The following is a 20,407-nucleotide window of genomic DNA, read 5'->3' on the forward strand; positions in this document are numbered from 1 at the left end:
TTCTTCCCAGCAGCTTCATTTAGATAAGAATCAACACATTTTACAGGGATAAAAATAGAAAAATCTCCTTCAGTTTAAGAAAATAAATTAAAATAGCATTACATTTATAACAGAATGACAACAGCAAGGGAAACAAATCAAACTTAAGGTTGGTACTGTGACTGTAATTTCATGCTGCAGTTATTAGAAAGGAAACAATGACACTCAAACACAGGAGAGAAAGACCCAGCATCAACCATTTTTCATTTCTTAGATTTTGTTGTGGTTTTGGGATTTTCCACATCATTTGTGCTGTATTTCAAGCTGCACATTACAATCACTTGCTCAGAAGATACCAGCTTAACACGTCATTCTCTCATCCAAAGGGCAAAGATGTGGCTTGCCATTCTGTACTGGATTGATGGCTGGCTGTACCATCAACCCATTCTTATGGTAATGACTATCTTCCTCAAACCAAAACCTGAAGCTGTAAGAAGATCTAATCAAGATGGGTTAGAGACACGGAGACTGTAGTTTTCAACCTTTAACTACAGTAGTCCAAGAATGCCACTCTGCCAGCAGCTAAGGATACATTTTAGATCAAGTCCCTAAAATGAACTCTGACAGTATTCTGTAGCATTTCCCAGTCACCACCACTATAGTTAAAAAAATACTCTCTTCAGCTTGTAATTTGGTAGCTTAAAAACGGAAGCAGTTTAGGGCTTTGTCTGGGTTTTTTGGTTTTAATATATGTATCTATAAAGAGTAAATTGTGACATTTATTTAAATCAAAGGCTTTAATTAGAGCTCAGCCTCAGGCTGCCCATGGCCATCTCTGGCCATTCTGTTCTCAGTCACACTGATGACTTCAGTGAATTACTCCACACTGTGACAAAGCCAGCGAGAGACAATTTGAACCACTAACAAGACGGCCTGAACTAGTGAAAGGCTCAGTCATTTATCAATGTCATCACAACACAAAACTCATTTTGGACTTTTCCAGCATTGGTTCATGAGAGCTTACAGTCCTGGAGACAGCTGAAAATTTCTGGGTTTAATAGCCAGGTTGAACCCTTCAAGTCCAAAGCTCAGAGGGCTTCAGGGAAGAAGAAATTGTCTGGTTTTAAAGCTTCTGCAAAACATTCTTGTGGCCACATGTGGATCTGCAAGGGCAGAGGCTTACAAAAATCAGCTGGCTCCTGTGCAATGCCTTGTAGGGATAAAGGTCTGCCTTGTGTGTATGCATATGGATCAAGGCCTGTATTACTAACAAATTGTTTCATAAAATTGAGCGATACAGTGCAAAAAGGTTTTGTGAAGGTTTAAAATCTTCCTGAAGATCCCACATGAACTAGGAGTGTGCTTGGGAATTCAAATACAGGAGTATTAAAACTCTTAAAAAGCCAGTGCAATTAATGCTGATCTGCTGAGATCTGAGCTGATAAACAAACAAGGAGCAGAACATGAAAAATAAATCACAACTTTAAAACACAAGATGTTTTCATGTTAATTATCAAGAGGCAAATGTGGTGAGTGTGACTAGAAAGCTGCTTCTTTAAAAACTCCTGTTAAACTTGATACAACTCTTTAATGTTTGCATTTGCATGCTTCTGTTTTCAGACATTTTTTATTGTTACTTGCAGTTGCTGATCTTGCAACACTCAGAGACACCGTACAAAGAACAACCTAGACACCCCTTTACTTAAGGTATACACAGCAAGTAGAGTTTATTTCTCATGTGTTTCTCTTATATGTACTTCTCAAAGGAAACATAGTAAAGCAATGTAAAATCATGGAAAAAATATGATGAAACTGTAAATTTGTCACTAAATTAAATAATTTTAATTTAAAGTTGGCAGGGCTCCAGGCCAGAAAGGATAACACTTGTGGAAAATTACTCTTCCAAAATCTTGGCAAAGAAAGTAAGAAATTTCTTGCCTTTCAGTTGCTTCCAAACCCTCACTCAATAAAAGTTCACAGAAAACAAAAGAAGTAGAGACTTTCAAGGCAAATGAAACTGCAAAAATATTTCTGAGATGCTCAGGGTAAACGTGGTCATTGCTTTGCACTGTTATAATCCCTAGCATGAACCAGTTGCTGTCCTGCTGACAAACATTAGATGGCACTTTGGAATTTAGCAGTAACCATATAGAGTTGCAGAGCACACACTTCAGAGATGAAGTGTGAGACATGAAAGTGAGGTACTGTTGATGATAGAGAGAAAAGTGAGATTTCTGCAAAGGCACGTGTCTTTGAGCTAAAAGATGTATTTCAACCTGCACATGTAAACTATAGAATAGTGGGTAATTAGATTTTGAAATAAGAAATCATTGTGTTGGAAGGAATAAAACATTCCCTTACCAGGCAGAGGGGCAGTTTCTCAGTTGATGAGTTGTCTTTTTTGTGTTTTAATGAATCCTTTGGGATCTAGATTTTAAACTCGATTTGCTGATAACGTTTTACACAACAGTTTTCTCTGATAACGCACCAGATTGAGTGAATTCTGCTTCATGCCAACAGATCTGAGCCCCAAATAACTAATAACTGGGGCTTAGGTTCCTTGTGTATCAAATAAATCCCTTCTGGAAAGCACTGCACAGCTTCTGATGCAGCTGGTCAAAACTTGGTTGCTCCTCAAATTGATGCTAATATTCCCATTCACTTTTCTATCCATCTTTTTACCATGTAAGGCCTTAAATGAAGACTGAAGATTAATCACAGGGGAGAAGCTGTAACAAGAAATAGAAGAACCAGGAAACAAATTCTCACAGGAATACTTGCTGTCCACCTTGCAGATGCTCTCATATGATAGACCATGATGTCTGTTGCAGAGACTTTTTTGCTAGCCTTCTGCTATCTCATTCCTCCTGCAGCACAAGAAGCAGGTTCTAGGATTTCTTATGGAATCTGGGTAATCCCAGCACAGAGGCAAACAGGAGGAGCTCCCTGAGCTCGCAGTGGTGCAACATGCCATACTGGAAAGTGTCTAATTGAAACACTTGCAGTAATTCCAAGAGAGCTACTGCCCTGGCTAATCCCTGTAAGGTGCAGGCTGGCTTGGCCACTGCGTCTTAAGCCATCTGCAGTACTTTGGCCCTGAACATCAGTTCCTTGCTTCCAGTTTCCACTGTTGCTGAGGTATCAGCAAAAGATCCTGATTCTCACTGTAAACCAGGAGATGGGACAATGTCCATAAAAAAAGGCAGCAAAGGCTTCAACCTCCAAGCTAAACTCAACTGCTACAATCTCCAGCAGAGCAGAAGCCAGGGACAGGATCACACCTTACACACAGGGAGCACATCTCCCTGAAAAGTAGCTGAGTAACAGCTTCTGGTCCAGTTCGTAACTGTGCTGGGACTCACAGGTACTGCAAACATCTCTCAGCTCACACTGAATTCTGATCTAAGAACTCATTTTCCCATGGGAATCATATTCCCAAATCTCCCCCCTCCTTATCCCCTGGAACCTCTGAATAGTTGTGCAGAAGCTGAAACCTGACCCAGCTCATTCCTAGAAATCCAGTAAGACTTCTCTTAGGTACTGAATTTACAGGATCAGGCTGATGGCATAGCGAGTGCATGTATAACCAAACACAGTGATTTGTGCAGCAGAACACAAGAGCTGAATTACAGTGCTGGGGAGCTGAGAGCAGGGGGCATGACACGACCGACACCCAACCATACTGTACCCCCCAATCAGAACTTGCATCTCTATTGTTCTAGTTGGTTTTATAAAGGAATTAGGACTATCCCTACAAATGCTTTCAACATTTTGCAGCCTGCTCAGTATTAGCAGCACATGCATGGGTTAAATACCAATGAGGTTTTTTTTTTCTGGGTATTTGGCACTGTAACAGGAAAAAGTACTGTAACACTGGGAGCTGTCATGAACCGACAGCACTGTTGTCTGTACCTGACCTTACCTGTAAGGCAAAAAAAGCCCCCAATTTTCCATGCTGTCAGTCCCTTGATATGACCAGAAATACTTTATATAACAAAGGAAGCCAAGAGGCACTACAAACTAGAACTAATTACATAAAACTTTACACACAAAGATGGAACTGTGCTCTGTATGAGATGGGGTGGAGGTAAAAAGGTAAGCCAATGACTCAGTGCAACTCAGAACCCATTTTTGCTTCTTCTCTGCGTATGTTCAAAGATGTATACAATATGAATGCACCCATGTTCTTACTATCAAAGCTCTGGAAACAGTCTCTATATTCTAACAGCCTGCGCTATGTCCGTGTGGAGCAGAGAATCTTAAATGAAAGCAATGAAATACAGACAGAAGAGCTATTGCAGCCCAAGCTGTAAGTCAGAGAGGTGAACTTGATGGTGTTTCTTAGAAAAGCAAATTGAGATAATCTTGTATTTTTTTGAATTCTCTCCATGTGTTCTGGTGAGCTTTTCACTTGAAACTGACCCTCCAGTCAAAAAATGGCCTTTTTTGGCATAAATCACAGGTTTCCCAGATTAATGTAAAGATCAAAGTCTATTATTGGTACTTAATTAGGGCTACAAAATACCTGCCTAGAAGAATGAAAAAAGGCAAACGTATGTGTTAGTTTTTAAACAGGTGTTATTTTTCTGGAACATGAGTTGAAATTAAGTGATCCCAACTGTAACCATGAGAACATTCTGCAGCTTTTTTCCATTACTGATTTTCCTTGAGCAGCTACAATCACATTTGCAAAATGAAGAAAAATAAGATTTTAATAACTCTGCTGATGACTGACATTTCAAGATGGCCTTTTGGGCTATCATTTGTTGGTGGGGGATTTGCAGGTCTTTCTTGGCAAGGGTGTTACTAGGAAAAAACCCAAACCCAAGCAACAGTGTGTGATTCCTTTTAAGTTTCTTCATTCCCACATACATACACATCTGCCTTCCTTTCAAGTGTTTTGTTAGTATTCCTGGTTAAACACAAAGTTAGGGTAGATTTGCACCAAAATTGTATATCAGTTTATCAAAACACATGGTCAAGCATATGTCAGACCTGGAGAAACACATGAAGAAAGTTCTTAACCAGTTCTGAAGGTAAGAGACTAATTAAACACAATAGACAACTTTGAGCCTGTGCTTATTACTATACCACTTAGCAAATGAATAATGACCTCAGTGATAGAAGGCTGACTCAAAAGGCTCATCACTTACATTAAGTTGTTTTTTCCTGATTTGTATTTAAACAATTTATTATTGTGTGTATTTCCTTAGTTCAGAAGCAACCACTTTGCATTGCTCTAACTCCACCACTTGGAAGATGCCCATGTATAAAGGGGAGCAACCCACAGATAGGATTTACACAAGATATATTTGTTACAGTGTAATCTACCATACTGGGTATCACACAAATGATATTCCTCCAGTTTAAAGCACAGAGAGAAAAAATGAAAACCTCCAGATGTGCAGTGAAAGAGTTAAGCCAGTATGAAATGACTGCAGGGCAGACTTCAGTGAATCATTCATAAGCCTTTATAAATGGCACAATCACAAGCCCTATTTCAGAGAAGTCTGACTCAGTCACATCTAAGGGACCAAATTATTGTGCACAGTATTACAAAAGGTACAAACAAGCTCAGTTCTGCCTGCAACACCATATTCATGCCATGTTAAATCTACTGCAATTGCACAGTCATGCACAAGGCTGGCTTTACAAGTGAGCAGCCTGTATAATAACGTATATTGCTAGATGTAATAGTTACACAAATATGAGATATTAAGCTATATTCATAAGTATCACAGCATGCTGATTCAGCTTGATTATTAGACATTCCAGCCCATACACCATACTTGCACGCTTTACCATGAAGAATTTCAACAAGCCTAATTCTTACATGGTGTGAAAAAGTGCAACAGATTGACAGGATGAAACCTTTGAAGCTGCTGGCCTAACACCAAGTCAAAAACTTGTCAGTGAAGCTGCTTGGATTGAAGTTTAAAGTCAAAACAGGATCCAAAACTTGTAATCTGTTTTTGGAAACAAAAGGAGCTATTTCATCACTGCTTTAAGGGGAAGAAAGTAGTCGCTAAACCTGATTTTTAGCTTAAAGAGTTGCAGTCATAGGTCTCTTGGCATATGCTGTTGACTGACAGACCTCTAGAAAGTACACCACAAACCGATAGCCACTGCTCAGTCACTATTTACCCTTCAGCAGCCTTTGCCAGTTCTGTGGCATCAGTAATGCAATGGAGCTTGCTTCTTACAGGAACTGCTGTTTGATGCGTAAAAAGCATTCCATAAAGTAAAGCAGATTTATATAAAACTTGCAGCAAGACTAACAATTTAATACCAGCAGGCTTTAAATAAAAATATCATTTTAAGAAAAGAAATGTACACCAGAGTGAATTTATGATGATAGGCTTTTTAAATAAAGGCTTTGTAAAAAGCATGGGGGAATATCCATATTATACTAACATATATGCATACACACAGTCTATGTGCATCCCTGAGCTCATATGCATATATGATATAGATCTGGGGTTTAATCTTAGCCAAATGTACTGGATGATATATCTAAAAAAAGCAAACATAAAACCACCCCAACAAACCCACCACAGGGAGCCTGAAAGAATGCAAGTAACAGTCAAATGCAGTAAGTTTTGAATTACTGGATGATTTTCTCAATGCAAAGACTTCTCAGATCAACTTATGTTACTTCTTACAGCTGTAAGAGTTCATCTGGTAAGACTCCTGAGCACGCAAGGGGCTGATCTCTGTTATTTATACCATGTGAGATTTGGCAACTCCCACAGCTTTCCTACCTCTGGGAAGAGGAATAACACCTACCTGTTCTATAACAGGAACCCCTCTCAAATCGCTATAGGTCACTGCAAAATTATGGAAGTCAAAGTATTGTTACAGTGTATTTGTTGGCAAAAGAGGTTTATTGAATGCTGTGCTTTATTTTGGTTATGAACATTAAGAGGAATGGAGATTATCAATGTGCACCAATGGGGAAAGGATCTTTGAATGCAAACGTTGTTCAGCTCCCAGCTGATCAGACTTGTCAGAGCTTCTTTGATACCCATGGAACCATGCCAGTTTAAACCAACTCAGGATACAGCCTTGTGTTTAGTAAGTTTCACATGTCTGATGTTTTAATAAAAGTAAAAAAAAAAAAAAAAAAACAAAAAAAAAAGAGAATATTCTTTATTATTAAAAAGTTATGCTTTGAATGGTTGGCTAGCCAGTGATAACACTGCAGCTTTGTGCATTCAGCCCACTACAGTACATACCCTACACATGTACTTGCCTACCTTCTTCCTGTCCAACTTCAGCTCCTGCTGTGAAGAGCAGCAGAAGGCTGATTTGAAAAGAAGTGAAATAGAAGCAGGTAGATTAAACTACATCACACATGAAGAGTACTAAGACTTATCAAGCTCATAAAAGCCATTATAAACCAGGTTCTTTAACAAGTAGAAGATGTATGATGGGTGCTACTCACCACTGACTTAGATGCCTATTGGACTATGCCTGCATTGGTAACTGATAAAAAGACAAAGACTGCCAAGACTCCCACAGGTGGGGATACTGGAACAACCAAAACAATACTATTTGACATTCTTTACTGAAAAAATTAAAGAAGTAAACGTCAATACACATTAACAGACAGCTCTTTTTGTACAACCAGATTTGCACTTTCAGAACAAACAGCAATAACCAGCCATACGGCTCCCACAGCTCAAAGCCAAAATATGGAACAGAATCATCCTTAAAAACTGGAAGGATTTTTAGGAGATTTTTATTAACTAGATAAAAGCCTTATGATTATAATCTCATTAAATTATACCTTTTTTTTAGAATATTGCAAAGGTTTCAACTGATTAAACTAATGACCTTTTGTCTAAAAAGGTTCCTAATCTGGAAGAACGCTTCGCTTGACTACTTCAAAATCCTCAGTAATGTGTGTGTAATGTTCCATATCTTCCAAAAGTTCTAGAGTTGAAACACCGTAAGTCATGTCACTGATGCTACACTCAGCAACAAGCTCTAAATGAAGGCAACCCTTAAGACTGGAGAAGCCACACAAGGCAGAAGTTGTATTCGCCCACTTATTAACCATTCACAGCACTTGTGTCCCCATTCTCCAGAAATAGTGCTGGTTAAACCTACCTGTCTCTGTGACAGTAGCTGGCTATTGCCTCTTCCAGGAAGGAGAGACAGGTCCAGAACCTCTGCATGGCCAGAAGGTTTGGCAGACACTGCCTTCTACAGTGGGCTGAGACAATGCTTTGGCCACTACCTCAATAAAAGCCTATCACTAATACTAATGGGGGACATTTCAGCAATGTCTAGGAGCTCTATGAATATTCAGGACCTCTTATCCTGAGGACAGGATTTCTCAGAAACCCCTCCTCTGGGAAAAAGTCCTATTCAAGAATCATAGAATAGTTAGGGTTGGAAAAGACCTTAAGATCATCAGGACCTTAAGATCATCAAGTTCTACCCGATCATCTCAGCTATTTCTAATTAGTATCCGAACAAACCATTAATGATTTGTTTAATGTGCCCAATTAATCAACTTCACCCATTATAAACAACCTTAAGATACTTTTCATAAAAACCCTCCACACGTTCTCAATGTAACATTAAGAAATCCATGCATGTGTCTTTTGGCAATCCCAGCACATCCCTGAGCAATTCTGTAGACCTGATACTTCTTGTCAGGGGCCAAAAGACACAATGCCTTATGCTCTCCCAGCAGACATCAACAAGTACACCACAGCTCACATGTTCTGCTGGAGTACTCTAAATTCACACTGAACAGGCAGAACTCACCAGTCAAGGAACTGAAGGAAGTGGCTAAAAGGGCTGCCTAGGACAAGGAGCCATTGTTATGGAATTAATTAGAATCAATATTTGCATAAGACCTTGATTTTTGTCTTTGAGGACTTCATGAAGCTGTTACACTTCTGGCACACTGCCTATACACATTTTTCCTTTTCTAAAATTAAAGAAAAAAGCTTAATTTTCTTTTCTAAGAAGGGAGTAAGTTTGGGAGCATTTATTACATGAAAAGTATTGAGAGAGGCTGTTAACAAAAGCCTGACTATACACACTTCTCTAACAAATCTCTTTGACAGCTTCCACTTTGACAAACAAACAACACAGAAAACTGATGCCTGGTGGTGGGGGTTGTTAAAGGGTATTTGGCATTCTCATAAAATGGAGTTAACCCTCACTTTCCCCCCCCTAAATTCTGCTCAGAATAACTAGATCATATATAAACACCTATGTGACTTCCAAATGGGAAAGCTGCCACTTGAGTTATTTTGTAATATTACTTGCAACAAAAGGTTGAATAGGGCAGCAGTACAGCAGAAACAGCAGAAATCAGTCGGTCCTGACTTAAATACAGCTTCACATAGTTGCATTTCACTGTAATGCATGAGCAGTCCTTACAAATGGCAGAGTATAGAGTGCCTTTTGCTTTGTATACTCTTAACAAGGAAATGCAATATAGAATAATAAAGATGAAATCACGATATATTCTGCGTAAGACTGAATGTACAGCTTTCGTCCTTCATTTAAACAGAATTTAATTAATTCTAGTAATTCAAGGAGGGTTTTGGCCCTTGATACATTTAATGAAAATTCAGACAAATAATCTTACATTAATTCTTAACTGTACGCATTTAGCTATTCAACCATTTTATTTCATATACAAGCTACTCTAAATACCTCAGCATTAATTATTTAGGAACTAAAGCTCCCCTTGCACAGTGGCAGTGAGCTGAGTGTACACAGATTCAGCGTGGGGTCACTTACAGGGGTGTTTCTCCATAAGAGTCATGTAGACTCCAGTAACTTAAAACTCTTTTATGAAGTTTTCTTGGAAATGGTTAGACCTTAAGCCATAACACTGCAGAAAATTCATGCTTCATCAGTTTTGTGGATAAGGAATTTCATTCTGGAGCTATTAATCAAGCACTTTGCACAAAGTCATTCAGAAAAAGTGAAGGTGAACTCGTCCTTTCCCTGTGAAAAATACTATGTAAGCACATCTCCCCTCTCCCTAGCCCAGCTGCTAACCAGAGGATAACAACCTAAAGCTCCTACCAGCTACTGTCAGGCTTTCAGCCTAACAAGTGCAGGCTACTCCTTTCACATGAAGTCCCATATTCAAACATCTACACGTACAGAAACATGGCAGCTCTTAATAGAAGAGCTGTGCTAACATAATATAACGTAGAGTCTGCCTGAATACAGCTTAGTGCAAGTATAATTGTAAAACAGTCTGGTGTAATTGGGAAACAACTTTTAGAATCCCCACAGCCCAGAGTTTCTCTCTGAATTGAACAATGTTTTCTTAGGAAGCAGACCTTCACAAATGGTACTATTGCTTCTGCATGACTTACCTTGCACGTCAGAGCGACTTGTGAGCTTAAGTAATTTAGCACTGTAAGTAGTTTATCATTGCACATTTACACAGTTAAAGAACACATATCAAGCAAAACCATATCTGGAAATCTGTGGCTACCGCAAAGCCAGTTTGCATCATTAAAATTAAGTCCATTAATTCAAAAAAACATGAGAAACAAATTATGAAGTCTTCCCTCCACAAACAATAAGACTTCACAGGAGGGAAATCCCTGCTATTTATGCTGCTCCCTCTATTCAAACTCCAGCTATTTCTAATGGAAATTTTGTGCTCTATGGAGATTATGATTCAAACTTCTTTTTCAATCACCAGCACATCACCATACATACAGCAAATGCACAGATTTAGAGGAGGGTGTGAAGATGTATCTTTAGGGTTCAATACTCAAGGATGCATACGTGTTTAAAAGTATCCCATGAGCTAAAAGAGCAACTTCTAAGCCAAGGCTCTGAGGCCTGAGTTACCAAATCAATCAATGACACACAGCAACTCTAGGGTATCAGGAGACAAGCCACAGAATGAAATGCTGACGACAAACAAGATGCACTTGACTTTCTGGAATGGGAAATTCTGGTATAGGTGAACTCTAGCAACAGGTAAAAGGAGCAGGCTGTTACCTGCAGGACAAGCTGCTGCCAGGCCGTTGCCAGTGGCTGACCATTGCCAATGTTGCACATGCTCATTCGGTCTGCTGGCTGATTGGCACGCTCAAGTTGCAAGGAGACATTGCGCCGCTCTTCCTCAAGTGCACGGGTCAGCCGCTCGAAACGAGCTTCTTGCTCTTTAACAGATGCTAAAATGCTGGCAGCAGACCTGATATCATAGTCATCCATGATTGCTTTCAAATGCTCCTGCCTGTTAACTGACCAGGGCAAATGGAAAGGGTTAGGTAAAGGGAAAGGGAGGGCACAGGTCAGAGGTTAGAAATAAAAATGCACATTGTTAGTCACCCTACTAAAATACTGCTCACTCTAAGAAGCAAACTGCAATGCTCTTTGAAAAGCCTGCCTTCCCATCCATTGATCTGATTTTAACTTAAAATAATCCAAGGCTTCTCTGTTCAAGAATGAAAAAACCCCATGCTCACCTTGGAGAGAATTTATATTGAATTCCTTTCATCTTTTTGCTGAAATGCTCTGACAAGGGTTTTCATCCCTCCTGCAAAGCTAATTTCACTGTGCAAACAGTAACATACTTAAATACAAAAAAAATACAGATACGGCTTTGGAGGGAATGAGGAACACAATCCTTCTCACTACAGACAACTGGAATCCGTCTTGAACAGCATAAGTGAGAAGTTTAACATTTTTAAAGACAGAAACTTCATGATACAAGAAAACAGTGGTGTCCATTTTTTCCAAGTGAATGGACACCCACACCCACACCCCCAGTTGAGCAGACAGTAGCTAAAAATAGTTTTCATTTCTAAAGTACACTGTAACATGGAAAATATTTTTAAATGCAGACAGTACAATTGCAGTTGAAATGTGCTTGATGATATCAGCGCGGCAGCCAATGGAACAGTCCTTCATGCAGCTGTTCGCTAATAATGCAAATGAAAAAGCCAAAATCAAACAGCTTCCACGGAAAACACACAGGGCTGCTTGTCTCTCAACACAGGATAAAGAACTCCGAAATCAGATAGATGGGGTGTATCGTTCTCCTTATGTCTTTTCTAGGAGGGTTATGAAGTATTCCATTTAAAACCCTATCTCCATCTGCATGGTGCATGCAGCAAAACTCCCCACTAACTCCACAGATCTATGTGAACATCATTTTAAATGTTTTCATAAAAACATAAAATCAGCAACACAATATAAGCTTAAATGGTGGCTTCAACAGAACCCTTTTACTAAAGCTAAACAAGTAACTGGTTTACTACCATTTGCTACCAAACTACTTGGAGCACCTCTGAGATGAGCGCAGAGGCAGAATTTGCTCTAGCTCCTGTAATTCAAGAGTTCATACCCTGTGCTAGCTTTAAGTCCCTAGAAATTGTCCTTTGATGTGCAAATTGGGAGTGATTCTTCCTACTGTCAGAGAATCCTTGCCTTCCAGCAAGGATTTCCATGAGCACTGATAGTACCAAACCCTGGTTTTCCAGAAGCTTTGCATTTCATCCTTCAATGCCTTTAGATGATGCACACTCTCTCAACTGATGAGTTTTCCATGACTGTTACATTTACCAGGTCTCTTTGTTGCACTGATTCTCTGGTAGCTAATGATGATGTGGTCACATACTGTTATGTTCCCAAAAGAGGGAAATTAGTAGATAATAAGCTGCATGCTTAGTTTATTGGAAGCTCCTATGTAGGCTCAAGGTCTCCCTTCTTTTGTCATACATAGTTGAAACTATCAAACAGGCCCAAAAGACACTGGAGCAGAAGTAACAGACCCAAACCCAATGGCACACACCTTGGTTTCAAAGCAAATGACCTGCCAATAGCTCTGTGGTTCATTGTTAACTCCTAGGTACTGTTGAAAGGAATCAGGGCAATATGAAATAATGTTGGAAACAGCATAAGGATTACCATGTATTAATCTCATAATGTTTACATATAGCCATGATCTAAGGCTTTCCTGTTTTCAGACCAGTAAGCAGAAGTGCCTTTTCTCATTCATGCATTGATTTAGCCTCTATTGAGTGTCTGAGAGAAAACCAAAAACCACCAAAGGGTTTTCCGGGTGTCACAAACTAGTTAAATATAGACCTAGCTGTCAACTCCAGAGACCTTCCATACTCAATCTTGTTTTGCTAGATTATAAAAAGTCTATAAAAGCTTCAGAGAGTACACTGGTTTCTGCAAAGGAGAATCACAACCATCTCAAAGGACAGTGAGACCCACGGGCAGCCTGTGTAATGCAGGACAGGACTGCGTGACTCACCTGCTGCGTCTCAGCATGATTTAGCCCTGGCACAGCTACATATAAACACAGCCAGACTTTCTGGACCTAAGCTGGCTCATGCGCAGCCAACTTGCATGCTTCTGCTTTTGTGCTTCCGTGCTTTGCACAGATGGAGACAGCTCTGTTTGTTGTCTTTCCTCCCAGTAGCGCAGACATGCTCAGAGATTCCTCAGAGGGAGTGTGAAAGAAGTGGGACTTCACAGACCCAGGCACTAGCCAAATGTTGGGAAAAGCATACATGGGTGTTAAGGTGGAGGGGCATTTCTAACTGTAAATTCATAAAGACAGCTACCTGATTACTAACTGTCACTACCCTTATGCTAGAGCAGAGGAACAGCCTGACTGACACACAGATCCAAATACACTTCAGATGAGGAGCTGCTCCAGGCCCAAGAAACAGTAAAGAATCCGGATGGGTCAGGGATTAATGAGTGGAGACAGGCCCCTCAGAGGTGCTGCTGAGCAGGATCTCAAGTTTCCTCAATCGCTCCCTGCAGGGGTCCAGCTTTCAGGCCATTCACTGTCTGCAGCTAAAAACAGCTCCTCCTCACACACAACTGATGTTACTTTCTCGGGGCCCAAGAGGCTGGGTACTCCTATGGACCAATTTCAATAAGTGAATCAAGGAGAGATGTAGGAAGATTGGAAGATGTAAATCACAGTAAATCTAAAAAAATTGGGCTCTCTTTAGAATATATAATGCAAGTTTCTGTTCTAAGCAAAGCATTACCAATAGCCCATGAAAATTCAAGAAGCACCTCCCCTAATACACATTCTGAAGCAGTAACAGCTTTAATAATAAAAGTTACAGTCAATGACTGAGCTGGCATGTAACTTTCAAAATTATCCCATTCAGGAAATCCTTAATGAGCTCTAAGCCTTTGGTGTCACACATGAGAGAACCTAGGAGTTTGGGGTTCTATAAATGGTACAAATCTCTAGAGAGCTACAGGTATCTCCATGCAGAAAACACGTTAACCTCCTTACAACCATAAATATTGTGCTTCTTTTCTCTGCGCAAAGAAAAACACAGGCAGAAAATAAACTAAATTTTCAGATGTACAATTAGTGACCATAAAAACCCTAACTGCTGTGCAGAAACAGCAGCAGGACCAATAACTGCCTTTTAAGAACTGTTGGACAAAGACTTCTGCATTTTAAATGCTTTATTAGCAGATAAATACTTGCTTGCTGTTGATCACACTCCCAATTATTTACCCAGGGTTTCGACAATCTACATTATCAGCAGTCTAGACTAGAGGTGAAAAATAAAAGTACTGACTCACAAGTTAGTTACTCAGGCTGCCACTCACAATTTGCTACCATTTGTAAATAAATTGAAGTGCATTGAAAAGGGTATAAATAAATGAAAATATGAGACCTATAGCAGCCAGGTAAAGATTATTCCTTAGGCTGCATTTCTAAACACAGCAAACACTTGCCTACAGAATGTCAAAGGCTATGCTGACAGCAGCAAATCTCTCTCCTGCCTACATGACTCTAAATATATTGGTGTTGCACTGGAGTTAGAGCAAAGCAAGAGATCCGTTTCTTCTGACTGTTCCTATGAAGAACTAATGCATCAAAAGGCTTCTTACAAGTCAATACAGCTTAAATGCTCAATAGGGATGAAAATCACCCCTGTGCAAAGAGGCAAGGTGGGGGTCCTCCACCCTACTGATAACCCAGCTGATGCCCAAGGATGTTTGAAGTCTCTTGGAAACACTGACATGCCCAGAGTCACAGTACTTGTGAAAGAAGTGAGTTAATTCTGCACACTAATTTTGCTAATATAGGATGTAGCTGCTGGTCAAGAGTTTTTAAAGAGCCCTTTTGATTAAGAGGGGTCAAGTTCTGTGAGATTTGAGCACCTCAATCCTAACAGTCATGGAGAACCTGAAATCCCCTGCACTTTTCAAAATATTCTGCCTGCCTAAGGCAATCAGGTATTTGAGTGAGCCATGTTTGAAGGGAGCAATGTCCACCAGTCAGATACAGAACATCACAGAGGCTCCTCTCAGTAGGAGGGAAAGTGGCTCATGGGGCACACAGGAGATTTCTCAGGTCCAACAGTCTGAATACTGAGCACAGCTCTCCCACTATTACTCTCTCCCAGCCCAAATCAAGTCTACTGGGTCCCGCTGGTGAGAGACGGTACTATGATGAGCAACAAGAAGCTTGTACAAACAACAAATCAACAGCTGTAGGAGCAAACATGAAGGCCTGTGAGCATGCATGGAAACAGCTGCAATGTGCTTCTACACAGAATAAAACCCATCAGAAAAAGAGCAAAACTGGGGCTTAAATAATCTGTGGAACTGAAGCGTAACGCATGCTAATTATATTTTCACCCTGAAGTGCCGTAAGAGATGAGTCGCACAAAATGACTGTTATCCCCCATGCAGTCTCAGAAAGCATGCAGAGAAAACCAAGCAATACACACCTATTGGATTACTGAGGTCTGAGTGTTAGAGCTGCTGTCACATCACCCGCTAAGACTAGGAAAGTATAGACAGAGCAGGAGAGGAGCCTTAAGCAGAATCAGCTGCAAGACAGAGGAAAGAGAAGACAGTTAGTTAATAAGGTATTACAGGCTCTTCTGTACACAGACATCTGCCAGGTTCTCCCCATTATGTTGCATAAATAATTTATTATGCCATTTTCATCCTAAGATGGAGGAAAATGAAATAATAGTCAGAGAAGCCAATCCTGAGACTCCTGAGGAAATAAAACCCCCACAAACAACTGGTTAATCCGATTTGTTATCAGTGGTCAATACTTGCATGCTCCTGTGAGACTTACTGTTAATGTCCTCAATCAAGGAAAACTAAGGACTGGAGCAAGGATTTTGAATGTTACACAATTGGGTATTGTAGGCAAACATTTTAAAACACAGAAACCTAACATGGTGATCTCAAAAATGATAATAACTATTTAGGCCCCATGTCTGGTGTATGAGCCCCCCAGTGGCTCAAAAACCATTTCATGGATAGCTGGTAGAGAGTACATTCATTTCTAGAAGAAGCACACTGCACAACAGCTTAATGCCCCTTTGTTTGTTCTACCTCTTTGTAATCTAATCCGATCTGAAACCCAAGTGAAAGTAAGTTTTTGGATATTAGGTCATCTGTGTAGGTCTAAGTCTCTGATCTGTTTTGTCTTAAAACATTTAGCACCCAAACTTCTCTGGGTCAGCGAACACAAATTTAGTACCTGTTTTTGCTGGAGAACATACAGAACAGAATCCATTTTGCAAAGTCGTGGTTCTGTGAAGCAGTACATCCAGTTTTAAGCTACTACCACATCATAAATGCTGCAACCACATGGTATGAAATGCAGAGCCAGTACAAACTCACTTTGCTGGTTCAAATATATAGAACATTTTTAGAGAGCAATTTTGCCCTAGCAGATCTTATGCTTGACCAGGTACTATCTGCCCTCCTGAAGCCAGCATAAACACAATTTCCTGTGTTCCAGCCAAATTACCAGAAATATGAGCCTTTCTTTGCATGGCTCCAATCTCAAAGGGCATGGAACCATCATGCGAGAAAACTTGTTCTTAAACTAACAGAAGTAAATTCTATGCTTAAAACTTGCTACATATAACAAAACCATGCAAAGATATGCCCAAAGATGAAAGTCAGGAGGCAGAATGAAAGACTAGTTGTCAAGTAAATGACCACAGAGAATAAATTAAGCATAATTCAGTTTCTACAGACAAAAGAGCAACACACTGCAAAATAAAATAAAATATCTATATATTACATGTAGCAAATTAAAATAAAACTGCTTCTCAGACCTTATGGTGAAATCTATCTTGAGTCTGGCTCCCCTCGTTGCTGCTCTGGTTGACTGAGTTCTAATTTGACCCTTACGTGACAATCTCCACCAATGAATAGCAATGAGGAATTCACAAAGAAAGCTATTTCAATGTAGTTCTCTCATAGGCACAGACAGACATACTGTGCTGGTGTCAAAAGAAACAAAAAAAAACCCTGGTCAGGGTGTTTTTGTTCCTTTGGACAGAAGCAGTCTGTGAAACAAGGCTTAAACTAGGCAAGGAACAAGGGCAGAGGAAATGCCAACAGGAAAACTCCTTGAGAAGGAACTTTGGATCTTAAGGACCCAGCAATAACCGTGCAGCTCACCAGTTCTATTATTGCAGAAGAAATGTCAATGTGTAATATTTAAGGTTTTACATCAGTAGGAAATTTCATCTGATATCCTGCAGGAATCGTTTAGTAGAAATAAATGCTGCAAATAAATTGGCAGAATATCCTACTATGATCTGGGTTTGGCAACCACAAGAAAAGAATCCAGGCACACACACATCTTTGTATGCGCAATGCAGCTGGAGTACTTCACTACAGAACAGGCTCTGGTCAGTAGCGCCACAGCATCTCCCATCTAACCATATTGGTTCCCAGTCCATTTTAAAATTAATACTTTAATTAACTTCTAAGTTAATTACACTGCAATCGTATTTCCTTACAAAAGATACAGTTCTTAGCAAAATAAGAATACAGCATTTTCTTATATCTAAACACCAAGCCTCTTGTGGATTTACCAGTGCATACTTAAATGACACCAGTCATCTTTCTACAGCTTCCCTTTGGGTAATGATTCCTCACTTCAGCTGTCAGTTACTGGGGATTTTGGGGTTTTTCCTTCCAAAATCCCATGCAGTGCTTTCAGGGCTCGGTGATACATTGTGCCTGCACAACTTTAATTATACTGTAGCTCTATTGCTCTATTTCCCTAATAAGATACATTTCAATTGCTATACTGTACTCCCAAATGGAAAGGAAAATAAATTAGAGGAATACAGAACACCTAACAACTGCATGCATGTAATAGCACAAATAATTCAGTAATACATTAAATGTCAAAGTGAAGTATTTTTAGATGGGCAATTTTAAAAGTAAATGCTTTAGCCTATGATTACTTTTACCCAACGTAAAAAAATTTAATTTCTCCTTGAAATTTATCATTCATAGACCAGAACAGTGTAACAGCACCTTTCCGAAGCAGAGCTCCTGCTCTCCAGGACCTAAGAAGTTGCCTACACTGACCAAGCTGAACTCTTCTGTCAGGGAGCACTCATTATGCCACACTTCCTTCAAACATCAGAGTTGGTGTTAATTAAGCATGAAACAGCACAGCAAAGAGGCGTCATGTTACCTCAACACCTACTAAGTGTCCACACTAAGGTGTAATGGGGTATGTGATAGACACTATAAATTCGTGCTGTGCACTGTGAATTCTCTGTGTAAACAAACATTCCTCATACCTTTACAAGTGAGTGTCTAGGTAGAACAGGGTTTTTTTAGACACTCAAAGGTAAGGATCAAGGCAGAGATGCCTGAATTCTGACTTCAGTATGTGTCTGCTGAATTGGAATGTTACAGAACCCCTTGCTATTGCTCTATCTCAATAAGTGTTAACTCTGTCAGCTCAGCCACAACCATGAAAATATTAGCATCATTCACACTTCATTCCCTACATGAAGAGAATCACTGTTTGCACAACTTAATTTCTATTTATCTACTTTAGTTAGAAAGCATTTGGAAGACAGCATTTCCCTGCCCCTAATATCAAGAAGCCAAGTCTGAAGTAACCTGCTGAGCTGAATGATGTGCACAAATCTCATGGAAAAATTCAGAATATTTTGATAATTTCAGCAATTCTGTTTGCTTAATACTGTACATTATACTGAACAGGCCTGTGTTTCTACTTTCCTTGATATTTTGGGGGTTTCTATAGAAATAAAATGCAAATTGGAAGTTAAAATGAATGAAGAATGAGTAAGATCATACTTTGCTATCTCTCTTGGAATATGAATAGTAAATTTGCTGCTTCACAAACCCCTGCCTTGGAACTTTCCTAACATAACTGCTACCAGCTTGATTTCCTTTAGGCTGTCACTTTAACACCCTAGAACACATGTCATTGCATTCTAAAGCTACTGCATGTCATTGATTTTTCAATGGTCTCCCCCACTGAAATCAATAAGGAGTACGACTTAAAAATGGATTGCACTTTGTGGTCCCTTTCTGATTCATGTATATTCAGGTTTCCAACTTCTCCCATAGCCACTTTTAGCAGAAGATGTATGTAAGCCTCAGCACATCCCCTGACCTCAGCCTGATTCTCACCAACAGGCACTAGAGTTGCGAGTGGAAGCAGACAATCTGTGCAAACTTCTATTGACTAGAAAATGCCACCATAACCATTTTACTAGAATACTGTCAACCAAGCAGCTAGGGAGAAAACCCTCAAGAAGCTTTTATGACTGCTAGATAATATCAGGCACTACGTTAACTCTCTAGGCATTGCTGCCTGCACAGGGCTGTATGGATGGACTGGGTCTGATCTCATTTTTAACAGAAATACTTCCTTATTGCGGAGGCCACCTTGCAAGCAGAGCCATAAAAAATCAATATATATATTTTTAGAACAGGGCCATTTCAATGAGAAAGAGAGAAAGATAAAGATCAGAAGCAGCACAGTTCATAACTTCATTCCCTAGTTCCTCCCCTAGCATTTTAAATCTTGGCTTCATTAATAAACAATCCAATTTGGCCACAAATAAGCCAATCATATGAACAAACTGCTATAAACTTACGCAGTTACTGCCACAGAATACTTAAAAAGTTTTCACTAAACAATATACAAGTATCCTTACTTTTTTTGGTTTCTGGATGTTCTGAGTACTGGCAAAAGGGCTTCCAATTTAAGACAAAAGCTACTGACAGGAATGCAGCCTGAAACTCTTATCAGGGAACTACAGACAAGAACAGCAATGTATTTACAAGCATTAAATCTTCCCTTCACAAAACACAGGAATAAGGGAGTCAGTGGGTGGGCAGCAATTTCCATAGCCAGACCACTGGCAAAATGGAGTAACTGAAATACTACAGCAAGGCTGGAAAATGCTGCAGATGATCATAATAATCTTTTTATGAAAGATACTATTGTGCCATCTTCTAACAGATGAACTAAATAACATAATGGCAAGCAACAAAGATGAGGTCAGCTCTACAGTTAGGTGGACCAACAGCCTCCTTGATCTATTCCAAATGCTCCAGTCGTGGTGTTGGTAGGAGCTGTATTTAACCCGACTGCTGTTGGTTGGGATAT

The 20,407-nt window shown here is 39.7% G+C and overlaps 1 protein-coding gene across 2 annotated transcripts in view; it reads right to left on the reverse strand.

The window, feature by feature from the left end:
• Window positions 1-20,407, reverse strand: part of ARVCF (ARVCF delta catenin family member) — a 285,157-nt gene that overhangs the window by 163,087 nt on the left and 101,663 nt on the right. For both annotated transcript variants that reach the window (XM_062631457.1, XM_062631456.1), the window contains one exon: window positions 10,978-11,222. In XM_062631457.1, the coding sequence (XP_062487441.1) occupies window positions 10,978-11,222 (245 nt within the window). The remainder of the gene's footprint in view (window positions 1-10,977; window positions 11,223-20,407) is intronic.

The sequence above is a fragment of the Pezoporus occidentalis genome, unplaced genomic scaffold, assembly GCF_034315485.1.
Source record: "Pezoporus occidentalis ecotype Australia unplaced genomic scaffold, CSIRO_AGI_Poc_V1 ctg37, whole genome shotgun sequence".
Taxonomy (NCBI): Eukaryota; Metazoa; Chordata; class Aves; order Psittaciformes; family Psittacidae; genus Pezoporus; species Pezoporus occidentalis.